At 39.3% G+C, this 13,428-nt stretch overlaps 1 protein-coding gene across 10 annotated transcripts in view; it reads right to left on the bottom strand.

The window, feature by feature from the left end:
* ANKRD29 (ankyrin repeat domain 29) overlaps positions 1–13,428 on the bottom strand; it is a 54,499-nt gene that overhangs the window by 32,470 nt on the left and 8,601 nt on the right. For 8 of the 10 annotated variants that reach the window (XM_055323775.1, XM_055323777.1, XM_055323780.1 and 5 more), the window contains one exon: positions 540–638. The exons of the other annotated variants lie outside the window; for them this stretch is intronic. In XM_055323775.1, the coding sequence (XP_055179750.1) occupies positions 540–638 (99 nt within the window). The remainder of the gene's footprint in view (positions 1–539; positions 639–13,428) is intronic. 10 annotated transcript variants of the gene reach the window in all.

The raw sequence follows: 13,428 nt of genomic DNA, 5'->3' as shown, positions 1-13,428 counted from the left end.
CTTGAATGAAGTGTGGGAACAGGCTCACATTTTAGTCCAATGTTGACCACATGGCTTTTTGGGGGACAGCTTATTCAATATGTGGCCAGTCAGAGAAGCCCTGTGAACTCATGGTTTGATGAGGATGGCTGAGATAATCTAGCAAGTCAGCCTAATTAAGAACAGGTTGGTGACCCAATCCTTCTAAAAATATAATGATCTGTATGAAAATCCTAAAACTTCTATAGCACCTCATCCCAATGGAAGAAGGAAGAACTGATTTAAGATTGAGAGGAAATGTATGAGTAGTTAGGGAATGTGCTTAGGGAATGTGTTACTTCAGATTACAACACATGCTGGAGAACAACACTCAACCGAAGTACAACCAATGGTCCATTCCTGGGCCTTATTTTAGGCACAGGAAAGTCTGAAATCTAGGCTTCAATGCCATGTAGGAAAAAAGCAATGATTACTCTTGTCTTCCTTACCAAATCACAACTGTAAAAATTTTGAGTCTCTGTCACCTGGGTCATTCTTATTCAAGCATAAACCTGACCTACCTCTCTCTGGAGATTGATGTCTGCTCCTTGCAGAACCAGTTCCCTCACACAGTCTATGTGACCGGCATAGGAAGCGACCATGAGAAGCGTGGTGCCATGCTAGTTGGAGGACAGAGAGATCGGTTAGGCCATCATATGTCAGAGACCGTTCTGGAGAAGAGGCTGTGGAGATGTCAGCTCCACTTGGGACATGTCCAAGTACAAAATTTCCCACAGTAATAAAAGTGTCTCATGAATAATCTTATAATGCCGAGTAAACAGGGAAAAGCAAAGCAACAAAATTGCTGAGGGTGGAATTTTCAATTTAAAAACTCACTTCATTCCATTATCTTCAGAAATGCAGTCCAAATGAACCATAATTATTGCATTTTAAGGCAGTTGGGATGTAATGGTCTCATTTTATGGTTCATATTAAATGGTTCCTGAGCCAAAACAGTTATTAATGTAAAAATGGGTTAAGTGGTACCAGTTGGTTTTCTCAGTTTAGAAGTCTCTATTTTAAAACTGATTCAGGTAAATATTAAAGGTACCTCAATGAAATAGGAGATTCCAGTAGTTAGTCAGGAACCCTGGGGTTCGTCTGCCTCTGTCATCAATCAACAGTATAATCTGGGAAGGTTGCTTATAATTCCTGGGGTTTATAGTTTAATTTACAGTTATTTGTGAGGGCTTGGAATTGTGATCTTGACCACTACCTCTGCATATGCAGCAACCTGCCTTTCTGGGGTGGACAAGAGAGAGAAGATGGTTCTGCACAGGAGGAAGGCTTGCAAGGTATAGGGTGATAAGTGACTCTCACAAGTCTTGCTTTAATTTCATCAGTGGGATTTTGTAGGAAAGCAGTAAAGTTGAGTGGTCACTGACACTATGATCTTGGGCTAGTTATGGAAACTTTCCAAGGCTCACCCTCCTCCTTATCTGTAAAATAGGGATAATAAAAGCATCTGCTGGATTAAGTTAAATGAGTAAACAAGATAACACAGGCAATGTGCTTAGCATAGTAATGTTAGACATTTTTAAAAAAGATTTTATTTATTTATTCAGGAGAGACATAGAAGGAGAGGCAGAGACAAAGGCAGAGGGATAAGCAGGGTCCTTGCAGGGAGCCCGATGTAGGACTTGATCCCTGGACACCGGGATCATGACCTGAGCCAAAAGCAAACGTTCAACCACTGAGCAACCCAGGCATGGAGGTGCGCCAGTAATGTTAGATATTAATTCAGTAAGTGCTAGGTATTGAAATGTTATGGTATTTCAGTAAATGTTATCATCTGGCTTTTGTTGATTTCTGTGAATCTCAATACTAATTTTGGGAAAGTCTTGTTTGCTATGTATGAAAAGTACAGGTAGAGTAAAAAAAAAAGCTAATGGCTTCATAGAAATGTTCTATGATATTTTTTCTACTTACATGTGATTGTATTTGGTAGTTGAATAGACATTTGTGTAGGCTATACCATTCATGATTAAGTTGAACACCTTTTTCTGTATTTCCCAGGATTAGAATGGCATGTGGAAGTTGGTATTACTGTTTTCCTCATGAATGTGAACAATATTTAGATTGCAGAAAGAAGGATCTTTTCTGGAGGACTGCTGAGAAGATGGCAAAGTAGGAAGACCCTAAGCTCACCTTGTCTGAAAGATACAAAGGGAGTATCAATAGCTATACAATGGGAGTTATAAGAAATAACACTCAGATCAGTGTAAATAACCCAGAAAATGACCTGAGGACTGGAAGAATAACCTCCACAACTAAAGGAAGAGAAGAGGTCACATTGGAGAGGGTAGGAAGGGCAGAGATGCAGTGGGGAGGTAAACAGACCACTGCTGTATGCAGAGAGAGGGGGGTGGGTGGGGAAGGAGCTGGGGAGAAGGGAAACAGATTACCACACCAAGGCACTGAGGAATCCACATGAGGATGATGAATTTCCATAAAATTTGCCTTTGAAAACTAGAGGGGCTAAATTTCATGAGTTCTTACAATCAGCAGGACTTAAAGCCTGGAATTTTACTTTTATGTACTTGTTTGTATTTATTAAGATTTTAAAATAATAATAATAATAATATTATTATTATTATTATTAGAGAGTGTGCATGTGCGTGGAAGAGGAGCAGAGGGAAAGGGAGAGAGAATCTTAAGCAGGCTCCATGCCCAGTGGGGCTCTATCTCATGACCCTGAGATGATGATCTGAGCTGAAATCAAGAGCTGGATGCCACCCAAACACCCCTAAGATTTTTTTTTTTATTTTTAAGAAATCTCTACACGCAGTGAGGAACTCGCACTCACAACACTGAGATCAAGAATTGCTGCTCTACTGACTGACCCAGCCAGGTGCTCCTGGAATTTGTAAAATCAGTGGCTTATCTCTGGGACAGGATGGAGGGTGGGAAGAAACTGAGTCCTCCCCCTTAAAAAGACAGCACAACAACAGCCCACGGAGATACAGCATAGAAGCAGCAGTTCAAAAAAATGCCTGGGGCATATGAGAGGGAGATTTGTTTTCTAGTCTCAGAGATGTACTGGAGGAGCAGGGATCATTGGAAGACTTCTTTAGGAACAAAGGAGCTGGCAGGCATCATTTCCTTCCTTTGCCACCCCCACCCCAACACCCCCAGCAAAAACACACAACCACCTGTAGAAACCAGCACGGCACTGATATTTCACTACCTAACTTGCTAACACCAATCCCCCACCCCCTATCCAACACCTGTGCATGTTGCAGATCTGTCCCCTCCAATGTGCTCTTGTTTGGAGCTCATTCAAACCAGGGACACAAGCCTGGTAATGTGCAAATACCTCCAGCAAGAGTCAGCACCACTCCAAAGTGACTCCTGCTGTACGGAGAGGGAAAGATAATTACACAAGTAGTCATATTGTGGCCCAGCGGTGGGATGGGGGCAAACAGTTGGTCTGATTGCTGGCCCTGCCCACCAATGAAAGAGTCTTAGGGGACAACACAGGGAAAGCACCCTGCAGTTTGGAGCTACTGCATCTCTGGAAAAACCTGGTATATGACTAAACTTCATTCTGGCCCATTAACACTACAGGGACCAAACACTGACCAAAACAGCAAGGACAGCCATTGGAAATGCCTGCACTAAAGGAAAAAGTAGCTCAGCCACAGCAGCAAGGCAAAGAATACACATAGAAGACACCCCAGAAGTGCCAGGTTCTCATGAACAGGGGATACTGCACTGCAGGGCACTACAGGACCTCTTCTTCATCAGGCCACTACTTTCAAGAGTAGGAGATATAGCTGATTTTCCTAACACAGAGAAACAAACACAGAGAATTAGACAAAATTAGGAGACAGAGGACTATGTCCCAAATGAAAGACCAGGACAAAACCACAGCAACAGACCTAAGTGAAATGGAGATAAGTAATATGCCTGATAGAGAACTTAGAGTAATGGTCATAAAGATACTCACAGGACTTGAGAAATGAGAGGAGGACATCAGTGAGATCCTTAACAAAGAGATAAAAAAAGAACTAATCAGAGATGAAGAATACAATAAATAAAAAACACTAGATGCAGCAGACTAGAAGAAGCAGAAGAATGAATCAGTGACCTGGAAGACAGAGTAATGGAAATTAATCAAGCTGAGCAGGTGAAAGAAAAAAAAATGCAAAATGAGAATATATTTAGGGAACTCAGTGACTCCATCACAAGCATAATAACATTTGGATTTATAGGGATCCCAGAAGGAGAAGAGAGAGAAAGCTGGGGGGGGGGGGGTAGAAAATTTATTTGAAGAAATAATAGCTGATAACTTCACAAATTTGCAGAAGGAAACAGAAATCCAGATCCAAGAGGCATGAAGATCCCTCAACAAAATCAACCCAAATTAAATTTAATTTTGTAATTAAAATGACAAAAAGTAGTGATAAAGAGAGAACTTTAAAAGCAGCAAGAGAAAAAGAAGACAGTATGTAACAAAAGAAATTCCCTACGACTACCAGTGGATTTTTAACAGAAACCATGCAGGCCAGAAGAAAGTGGCATGATATACTCAAAGTGTTAAAAAGAAAAAAATCTGTAGCCAAGAATGCTCTACCCAGCTAAACAAGACAAACAAAAGTCAAAGGCATTTATGACCACTTAAACTAGCCATACAAGAAATGTTAAAGGTGACTCTTGGAAAGGAAAGACCATAACTAAGAGTAAGAAAACCAGGAAACACAAAAGCAGTAAAAATAAGTATATTTGTAAAAATGAGTCAAGGGACTCACAAAATAAAAGGGTGTAAAGTATGACACTATATACCTAAAAGTGGAGGTGGGGAAAATGTAGAAGAGTAAAGAATGAGTTCAAACATAAGTAACTATCAACTTAATGTAGACTACTATACGCAGAAGATGTTATATGGAAACTTAATGGTAACCACAAATTATAAAGCAGTAACAGATATTCAAAAAAGAGAAAGGAATCTAAGAATATCACTAAAGAAAGCCAAGTTACCATGAGAGAAGAGGAAAGGGAAGAATGGAACAGAGAACTACAAAAATAGCCATAAAACAAGTAACAAAATAACTATAAATACATACCTATCAATAATTACTTTGTATGTAAATAGACTAAATGCTCCAATTAAAAGACATAGGGTAATGGAATGGATAAAAAAACAAGACCCATTGGGGCACCTGTGTGGTGCAGTCAGTAAGCACCTGACTCTTGGTTTTGGCTCAGGTCATGATCTCAGGGTCATGAGATGGAGCCCCGTGTCAGGCTCTGCACTGGGCATGGAACCTACTTAAAATTCTCTCTCTCCCTCTCCCTCTGCCCCTCCCACTTGTGCTTGCTCTCTTTCTCTCTCTCAAATAAATGAATAAATCTTTAAAAAAAAAAAAAGAACAACAATAGTCATCTATATGCTGCTTACAAAACTCATTTCACACCAAAAGACACCAGCAGATTGAAAGATGGAGAAACATTTATCATGCAGATGGATGTCAAAAGAAAGCCTAGGGAGCAATACTTATAGCAGACAAAGTAGACTTCGGAAAAAAAACCATAACAAGAGACAAAGAAGAAGACTATATAATAATAAAGAGACAATCCAAAAAGAAGACAAAATAATTGTAAATATGCAACCAACATGAGAGCACCCAAATATATAAAACAGTTAATAACAAACACAAAGGAACTAATTGATAGTTACTTTAACACCTCACTGGCATCTGGACAGATTATCAAAACAGAAAATCAACAAGGAAATGGTGGATCTGAATGACACATTGGACCAGTCGGTTTAACAGATATATTCTGAATATTCCATCCTAAGACAGTAGAACACATATTCTTTTCAAATGCACCTGGAACATTCTTCAGAATAGAGAATGTTCACATTACACCACAAAACAAGTATCAACAAATTCAAAAAGACTGCAGTCATACTATGCATCTTTCCTGACCAAAATGCTATGAAACTAGAAATTAACCACAAGAAAAAAATCTGGAAAGAGCACAAATACATGAAAGTTAATAAGATGTTACTAAATAATGAATAGGTCAATAAAGAAATCAAAGAAGAAATTTATTTTTATTTATTTATTTTTTCAAAGAAGAAATTTAAAAAATACATGGAGACAAATGAAAACAAAAAGGTCCAAAATCTTTGGGATGCAGCGAAAGTGGTTCTTAGAAAGAAGTATATAGCAATAAAGTCCTACCTCAAGAAGCAAGAACAATCTCAAATAAACAACCTAACCTAACACCTAAAGGAGCTAGACAAATAAAACAAGTAAAACCCCAAAGCCAGTAGGAAGGAAGGGAATAATAAAGATGAGCAGAAATAAATGATATGGAAACTAAAAAAAAACAACAGATCAATGAAACCAGAAACTGGTTCTTTGAAAAGATCAATAAAATTGATAAACTTTTAGCCAGCCTCATCAAAAAGAAAAGACAAAGGATTCAAATAAACAAAATCAGAAATGAAAGAGCAGAAATAATCAACACTACTGAAATACAAAGGATTATTTGAATTTCTAGAAATATATAACCTACCAAAACTGAATCAGGAAGAAATAGAAAATTTGAACAGGGCAGTTACTAGCAATGAAATTAAATCAGTAATCAAAATACTCCTAACAAACAAAAGTCCGAGACCAGATGGCTTCACAGGGAAATTCTACCAAACACTTGAAGAAGAATTAAAACCTATTCTTCTCAAATTATTCCAAAAAATATAAGAGGAAGAAAAACTTTCAAATTCATTCTCTGAGGCCAACATTATCCTGATACCAAAACCAGATAAAAGACACCACAGAAAAAGAGAACTACAGCCTAAAATGTCTGATGAACATAGATGCAAAACTCTTCAACAAAATATTAGCAAACAGATCCCAAGAATATGGTAAAACAGTCATTTACTACAATCAAGTGGGCTTTATTCCTGGGATGCACGGATGGTTCCATGTTTGCAAATCAATCAACGTGATATGTCATATCAATAAGAGAAAGGATGAAAACGATATGATCATTTCAATAGATGCAGAAAAAAGCATCTGACAAAGTACAGCATCCATTCATGATAAAAACCCTCTGCAAAGTAAGTACAGAGGGAACGTATCTCAACATAATAAAGGCCAAATATGAAAAATCCACAATGAACATCACTCAATGCAGGAAAACTGAGAGTTTTTCCCCTAAGATCAGGAAAAACACAAGGATGTTTACTGTCACTACTTTCCTTCCACATAGTACTAAACATTTTAGCCACAGCAATCAGATTAGAAAAGGGAATTAAAGGCATCAAATTGGTAAGGAGACAATCCAAAAGAAAACTCTCACTATTTGCAGACGACATGCTACTATACATAGAAAACCCTAAAGACTCCACTGAAAAACTATTACAACTGATAAATATAAATTCAGTAAATTTGCAGGATACAAAATCAAATGTACAGAAATCCACTGCATTTCTATATGCTAATAATAAAGTAGCAGAAATAGAAGTTAAGAAAACAATCACATTTACGACTGTATCCAAAATAATAAAATACCCAGCAATAAACTTAACCAAGGGGGTGAAAGACCTGTACTCTGAAAACTTTAAAGCATTGATGAGAGAAATTGAAGAGGATGCAAACAAATAGGAAGATATTCCATGCTCATGGATTAGAAGAGCAAATATTGTTAAAATGTCCATACTTCCCAAAACCATCTACAGACTGAATGCAATCCCTATTAAAAAACATCAACAGCATTTTTCACAGAACTAGAACAAATAATCCTAAAATTTGTATGGAATCTCAAAAGACCCAGACTAGCCAAAGCAATCTTGCAAAAGAAAAAACAAAGCTGGAGGTATCGCAATTCTAGATTTCAAATTATATTACAAAGCTGTAGAAATCGAAACACTATGGTACTGGCACAAAAATAGACACATAAATCAATGGAACAGAATAGAGAGCCCAGAAAATAAACCCATGATGTTGTGGTCAATTAGTCTTTTTTTTTTAAGATTTTATTTATTTATTCACGATAGAGAGAGCGAGAGAGCGAGAGAGGCAGACAAAGGCAGAGGGAAAAGCAGGCTCCACGCAGGGAGCCTGAAGCGGGACTCGATCCCGGATCTTCAGGATCGTGCCCTGGGCCAAAGGCAGGTGCCAAACCGCTGTGCCACCCAGGGATCCCAGTCAATTAGTCTTTGACAAAGGAGTTAAGAATATGCAATGGGAAAAAGGCAATCTCTTCAACAAATGGTGTGGGGGAAACCAGACAGCTACGTGCAAAAGAATGAAACTGGATCACTTTCTCATATCATACACAGAAATAAACTCAAAATGGATTAAGAACCTTAGTGTGAGATCTGAGACCATAAAAATTCTAAAAGAGAGCACAAACAGCAATTTCTGTGACATCAGCCATAACATCTTTCTACATATGTCTCCTGAGGAAAGGGAGACAAAAGCAAAAATTAAGTACTGGGACAACATCAAAATAAAATATTTCTGCACAGCAAAGGCAGCAAAGGAAACAACCAACAAAACTAAAAGACAGTCTACTGAATTGGAGAAGATACTTGTGAATGACAAATGTGATAAAGGCTTAGGATCCAAAATACATAAAGAAGTTATACAACTCAACACCAAAAACCCAATTAATCCAGTTTGAAAAAAAAAGAGAAGACATGAATTGACATATCTCCAAAGAAGACATGCAGATGGGATCCCTGGGTGGCGCAGTGGTTTAGCGCCTGCCTTTGGCCCAGGGCGCGATCCTGGAGACCCGGGATCGAATCCCACGTCAGGCCCCCGGTGCATGGAGCCTGCTTCTCCCTCTGCCTATGTCTCTGCCTCTCTCTCTCTCTCTGTGACTATCATAAATAAATAAAAATTAAAAAAAAAAAGAAGACATGCAGATGGCAACAGAGACATGAAAAGATTCTCAACATCACTCATCATCAGGGAAATGCAAATCAAAACCACAATGAGCTATCACCTCACCCCTGTTAGAATAGCTAAAATCAAAACCACAAGAAACAAAAAGTATTGGTTAGGATATGGAGAAAAAAGAACCCTCCTACACTGTTGCTGAGAATGCAAATTGGTGCAGCCACTGTGGAAGACAGTATGGAGGTTTCTTGAGAAATTAAAACTAGGGGCACCTGGGTGGTTAGTGGTTGAATGTCTGCCTTTAGCTCAGGTCATGATCCTGGGTTCTGGGATCAAGCCCTGCATCAGGCTCCCCACAGGGAGCCTGCTTCTCCCTCTGCCAATGTCTCTGCCTCTCTCTGTGTGTCTCTCATAAATAAATAAATAAGATCTTAAAAAAAAAAAAGAAATTGAAAATAGGAATACCCTATGATCCAGTAATTCTACTATTGGGTATTTGCCCTAAGAATACGAAAACACTAATTTGAAGGGCTATATGCACCCTTATGTTTATTGCAGCATTATTTACAATAGCCAAGATACAGAAGTAGCCCAAGAGTCCATCAATAGGTGAATGGATAAAAGAAAATTCTCTATCTACCTACCTACCTGCCTATCGACACACACACACACACACACACACACACACACTGGAATATTATTCAGCCATAAAAAAGAATGAAATCTTGCCATTTGCAATAACATGGGTGGATCTAGAGAGTATAACGTTAAGTGAAATAAGGCAGTCAGAGAAAGACAAATACAATATGATTTCATTCATATGTGAAATTTAAGAAACAAACAACAAAGGGAAAAGAAGACAAACCAAGAAATAGACTCTATAGAGAACAAACTGATGGTTACAGGGGGGGGGAGGGGAGGATGCATGAAATAGGTGAAGGGGATGAAGAGTACACTTATCTTGATGAGCACCAGACTATATAGAATTGTTGAATAATTATATTGTACACCTGAAACTAATATAACACTCTATGTTAACTACAGTGGAATTAAAATTTAAAAAGAAATCCAATCTGAATAGACAGCTATAAATACATCCTTTACATGACAGACAAGAAAACTTTTTTTTATCATAGGTTATACTTGTCTCAAAATAAAAATCAATCAGGAGGCACAGGAAGCACAGGACAACTTAATTTTGATGTTTAAAAAGGAAAATAAGAAATGTTACATGCATCTGCTTTATTTACTTATTTTTTAAAGATTTTATTTATTTATTCATGAGAGAATGAGAGAGAGAGAGAGAGAGAGAGAGAGAGAGAGAGAGAGGGGCATAGACACAGGCAGAGGGAGAAGCAGGCTCCATGCAGGGAACCTGATGCAGGACTCAATCCGGGGACTCCAGGATCATGCCCTGGGCTGAAGGCAGGCGCCAAACCGCTGAGTCACCCAGGGATCCCATGGAAAATAAGAAATGTTATATGCATCTGCTTTAAAGTTAAGGAGCCATGAATGAAACATATTTAAAAATATAGATTGTATTTCAACTCTACATCATGGTCAATTGAGAAAAAGTCACAAGTTAAGACAAAGGAGAAAGAGAATAAAGAAGTAGTATCTGTAGATGTATTTATTAAACTACATAAAAATGTTTCCTTTATATTCAAAATGTATTAGCTGGACAGAGTGTAATTCTCTAAAGATTATGGTTACTTTATTCAATTGGCTGATGTTAAAATGTACCTTTTAAAACTAGTTGACTTTGAACAGAGGAAACAGTGGATATAAATGCAGTGCAGACTACAACAAACAGGACAGTGACATACGTTCATTCGTTCATTCGTCTCAAAAGGCTAGAGGAAGCTTGCCATTGCACATCTTGTGGTAAATGTGCATCAGAGAGATGAAGGAAGCAAAAAAAAAAAAAAGTAAACATGCAAAGACAACATTAATCTAGGAATGAAGGTGAATGTTAGCAAATCAAAGCTTTGTCATGTGGTGGGTGGCCTGGAGATAATGTATTCATTCTTTAAATGCTATTTCTTGGAAGTTTGAACTTGGTCATGAACTTGAGGTGGGGAGCAGGGCCTTTCTTTGCATTCCATCAGCTGTCCTAGGAGCTCCAGGTGAACCAGGGGCTAGGCCCCATTGGCTGGGGCAGAGGTCATTCTCACCAGGCACATCCTGGAACCCAGACTCCATGTTCAGGTGGCACCTGAAGGATATAGAAATCCTTCCAGTGAAATTTTAAGGGGAGCCAAGACCTATATTATTCCCAACAACTCCCTGTCTCTGTTACCACCGATCCTAGAGACCCTTTCAAAATCAACAAGATGTCTGAAATTAACATCATTTAGACTTGCTCCTTTGTTTTTTAAGATTTTAATTATTTTTTTTAATTTAAATTTTAGGTAGTTAACATATGGTGCAGTACTGGTTTCTGGAGTAGAATTCAGTGATTCATCACTTATATATAATACCCAGTGCTCATCATGGCAAGTGCCCTCCTAAGTGCCCATCACCCAGCTAGCCTATATCCCACCCCACCTTCCTCCAACAACCTTGTTCTCTATTGTTAAGAGTCTCTCATGGTTTTCCTCTCTCCTTTTTCTCTTTCCCCCTTTCCATACATTCATCTGTTTTCTTTCTTAGGTCCCATATGAGTGAGATCAAGATGGCATTTGTCTTTCTCTGACTTATTTCATTTAACATAATACACTCTAGATCCATCCATGTTGTTGCAAATGGCAAGATTTCATTTTTTTTCATGGCTGAGTAATATATATTATATATAATACACACATATACATATGTGTATATATACATATATACACATACATATATATACATGTATGGCTCTCTCCATAGTTTGGCTATTATTAGTAATGCTGCTATAAACATTGGGGTGCATGTATCCCTTTGAATCTATATTTTTGTGTCCTTTGGGTAAATACCCAGTAGTGCATAAAAAGATGCTCAACACCACTCATTATCAGGGAAATACAAATCAAAACCATGATGAGCTATCACCTCACAGCTATCAGAGTGGCTACAATTAACAACACAGGAAACAACAGGTGTTGGCGAGGATGCAGAGAAAGGGCAACCCTCTTGCACTGTGGGTGGGAATGCAAACTGATACGCCACTCTGGAGAGCAGTATGGAAGTTTCTCAAAAGTTTAAAATAGAGCTACCCCATGACCTAGCAACTAGACTCGCTCCTTTGGGTTAAGGAATCCTTTCTCCAGAAAGCTGTTAATTAAATGAGTTTTTATTTTAAATGAGGATTAAACATATTAGTGTCTGTTCACAGAAGCAAAACTTCTGATTGAGATAACTACTGGTCACCCCGCTGACCAGGAGGATGAGCTCTGAGGGGAAAGGAGGTAGCAGGACAGGTCACACTAAGCAGGAAAGGGCGCTGGGAAGGCTGAGAGTACGAGAAACTACTTGGGGAGCAGGATGCGTGTGGCACTGTGAGGTGGCCCCTAAGAAACAGTTATAGGGGTGGCTGAGAAAAGGTGAGAGGAAGTGTTCATCAATGTGATCAAGGGGTGAGGCCACAGTGAAAGCCAGCTACTTCAGTTTGGCCCAGTGTGGCATTGCTGCCCAGTAAGACCCAAGTAAGACTGGGATGGCCAGGTCACAGGTGCCTGTCCTCATATCACTCTGGGTCCCAGTAAGGAACAGATGGCATACTCACATTGGGATAGTTGGAAGAAAGTTTAATAATTTGTAAAGCTGTGCCCCGGGTGTAGGGACACAAGGACAAGGCTGGATTGGGAGTCAGCAGCAGTGGGCTCCCTTGCTAGCCCAGGCGTGAAGGCATGGAGTTGCAGGGGAAGGTAGTGACTCCCAGGACACAGAACAAGAGCACTGCTGCCAGACAGAGCAGGGGACATTGGGTTCCCCAACATCCCTGTCCTCCCACCTTCTGATTCCTACCAGTGCTTCCATTGGCCAAACCCAACTACAGGCCAGAGGGAAACAAGTCCACTAGACCACACCTTTCAGGCCCTGGAACACGGCAAGCTGAAGAAGGTTCTGGGTGGATCTGGAGGTGCAAAGCCAAGATACTGCATAGCAAGCGATGCCCCCAGTGGGCAGAGTGGAGCAAACTTTGATGTCTCAGGCTGGTGGCTATCTCACCTGCCAAATTTGTGCAGTAAAAGCTGGAAATGGCATATCCTGCTTTTGGGAAAACAATAAGACTCCTTTGAAAACATTTGTATTCCTAAAATCAAAGTATTTCTCTCTCTTCTCTCTCTCTCTCTCTCTCTCTCTCGCATTTGAGGTTTCCCTGATGCCCAGAGATGCACAGTTCTGCTTAATACAGAGAAATCACTGCTTCTGTCTGGGGAGGGAAGGGCTCCCTAAATGATGCCTCCCTAAATGACAGCAGCAGTATCCATTTTAAGACCCTTTACTTGCCATTGAGTGTATTGATGTTTGCAATGATAATGAGAGGTAAGAGGCTGGGTGGTAGCTTCCATTCCAGTTCTCTTATCCTGTAGAAAAAACCAACTTCCACATTCATGGCAGTCCTCCT

The sequence above is a fragment of the Nyctereutes procyonoides genome, unplaced genomic scaffold (assembly GCF_905146905.1).
Source record: "Nyctereutes procyonoides isolate TBG_1078 unplaced genomic scaffold, NYPRO_anot_genome, whole genome shotgun sequence".
NCBI classification, from domain to species: Eukaryota; Metazoa; Chordata; class Mammalia; order Carnivora; family Canidae; genus Nyctereutes; species Nyctereutes procyonoides.
Note: the sequence above shows the minus strand (reverse complement) of the source record. Positions and strands in the feature narration are given on the sequence as shown.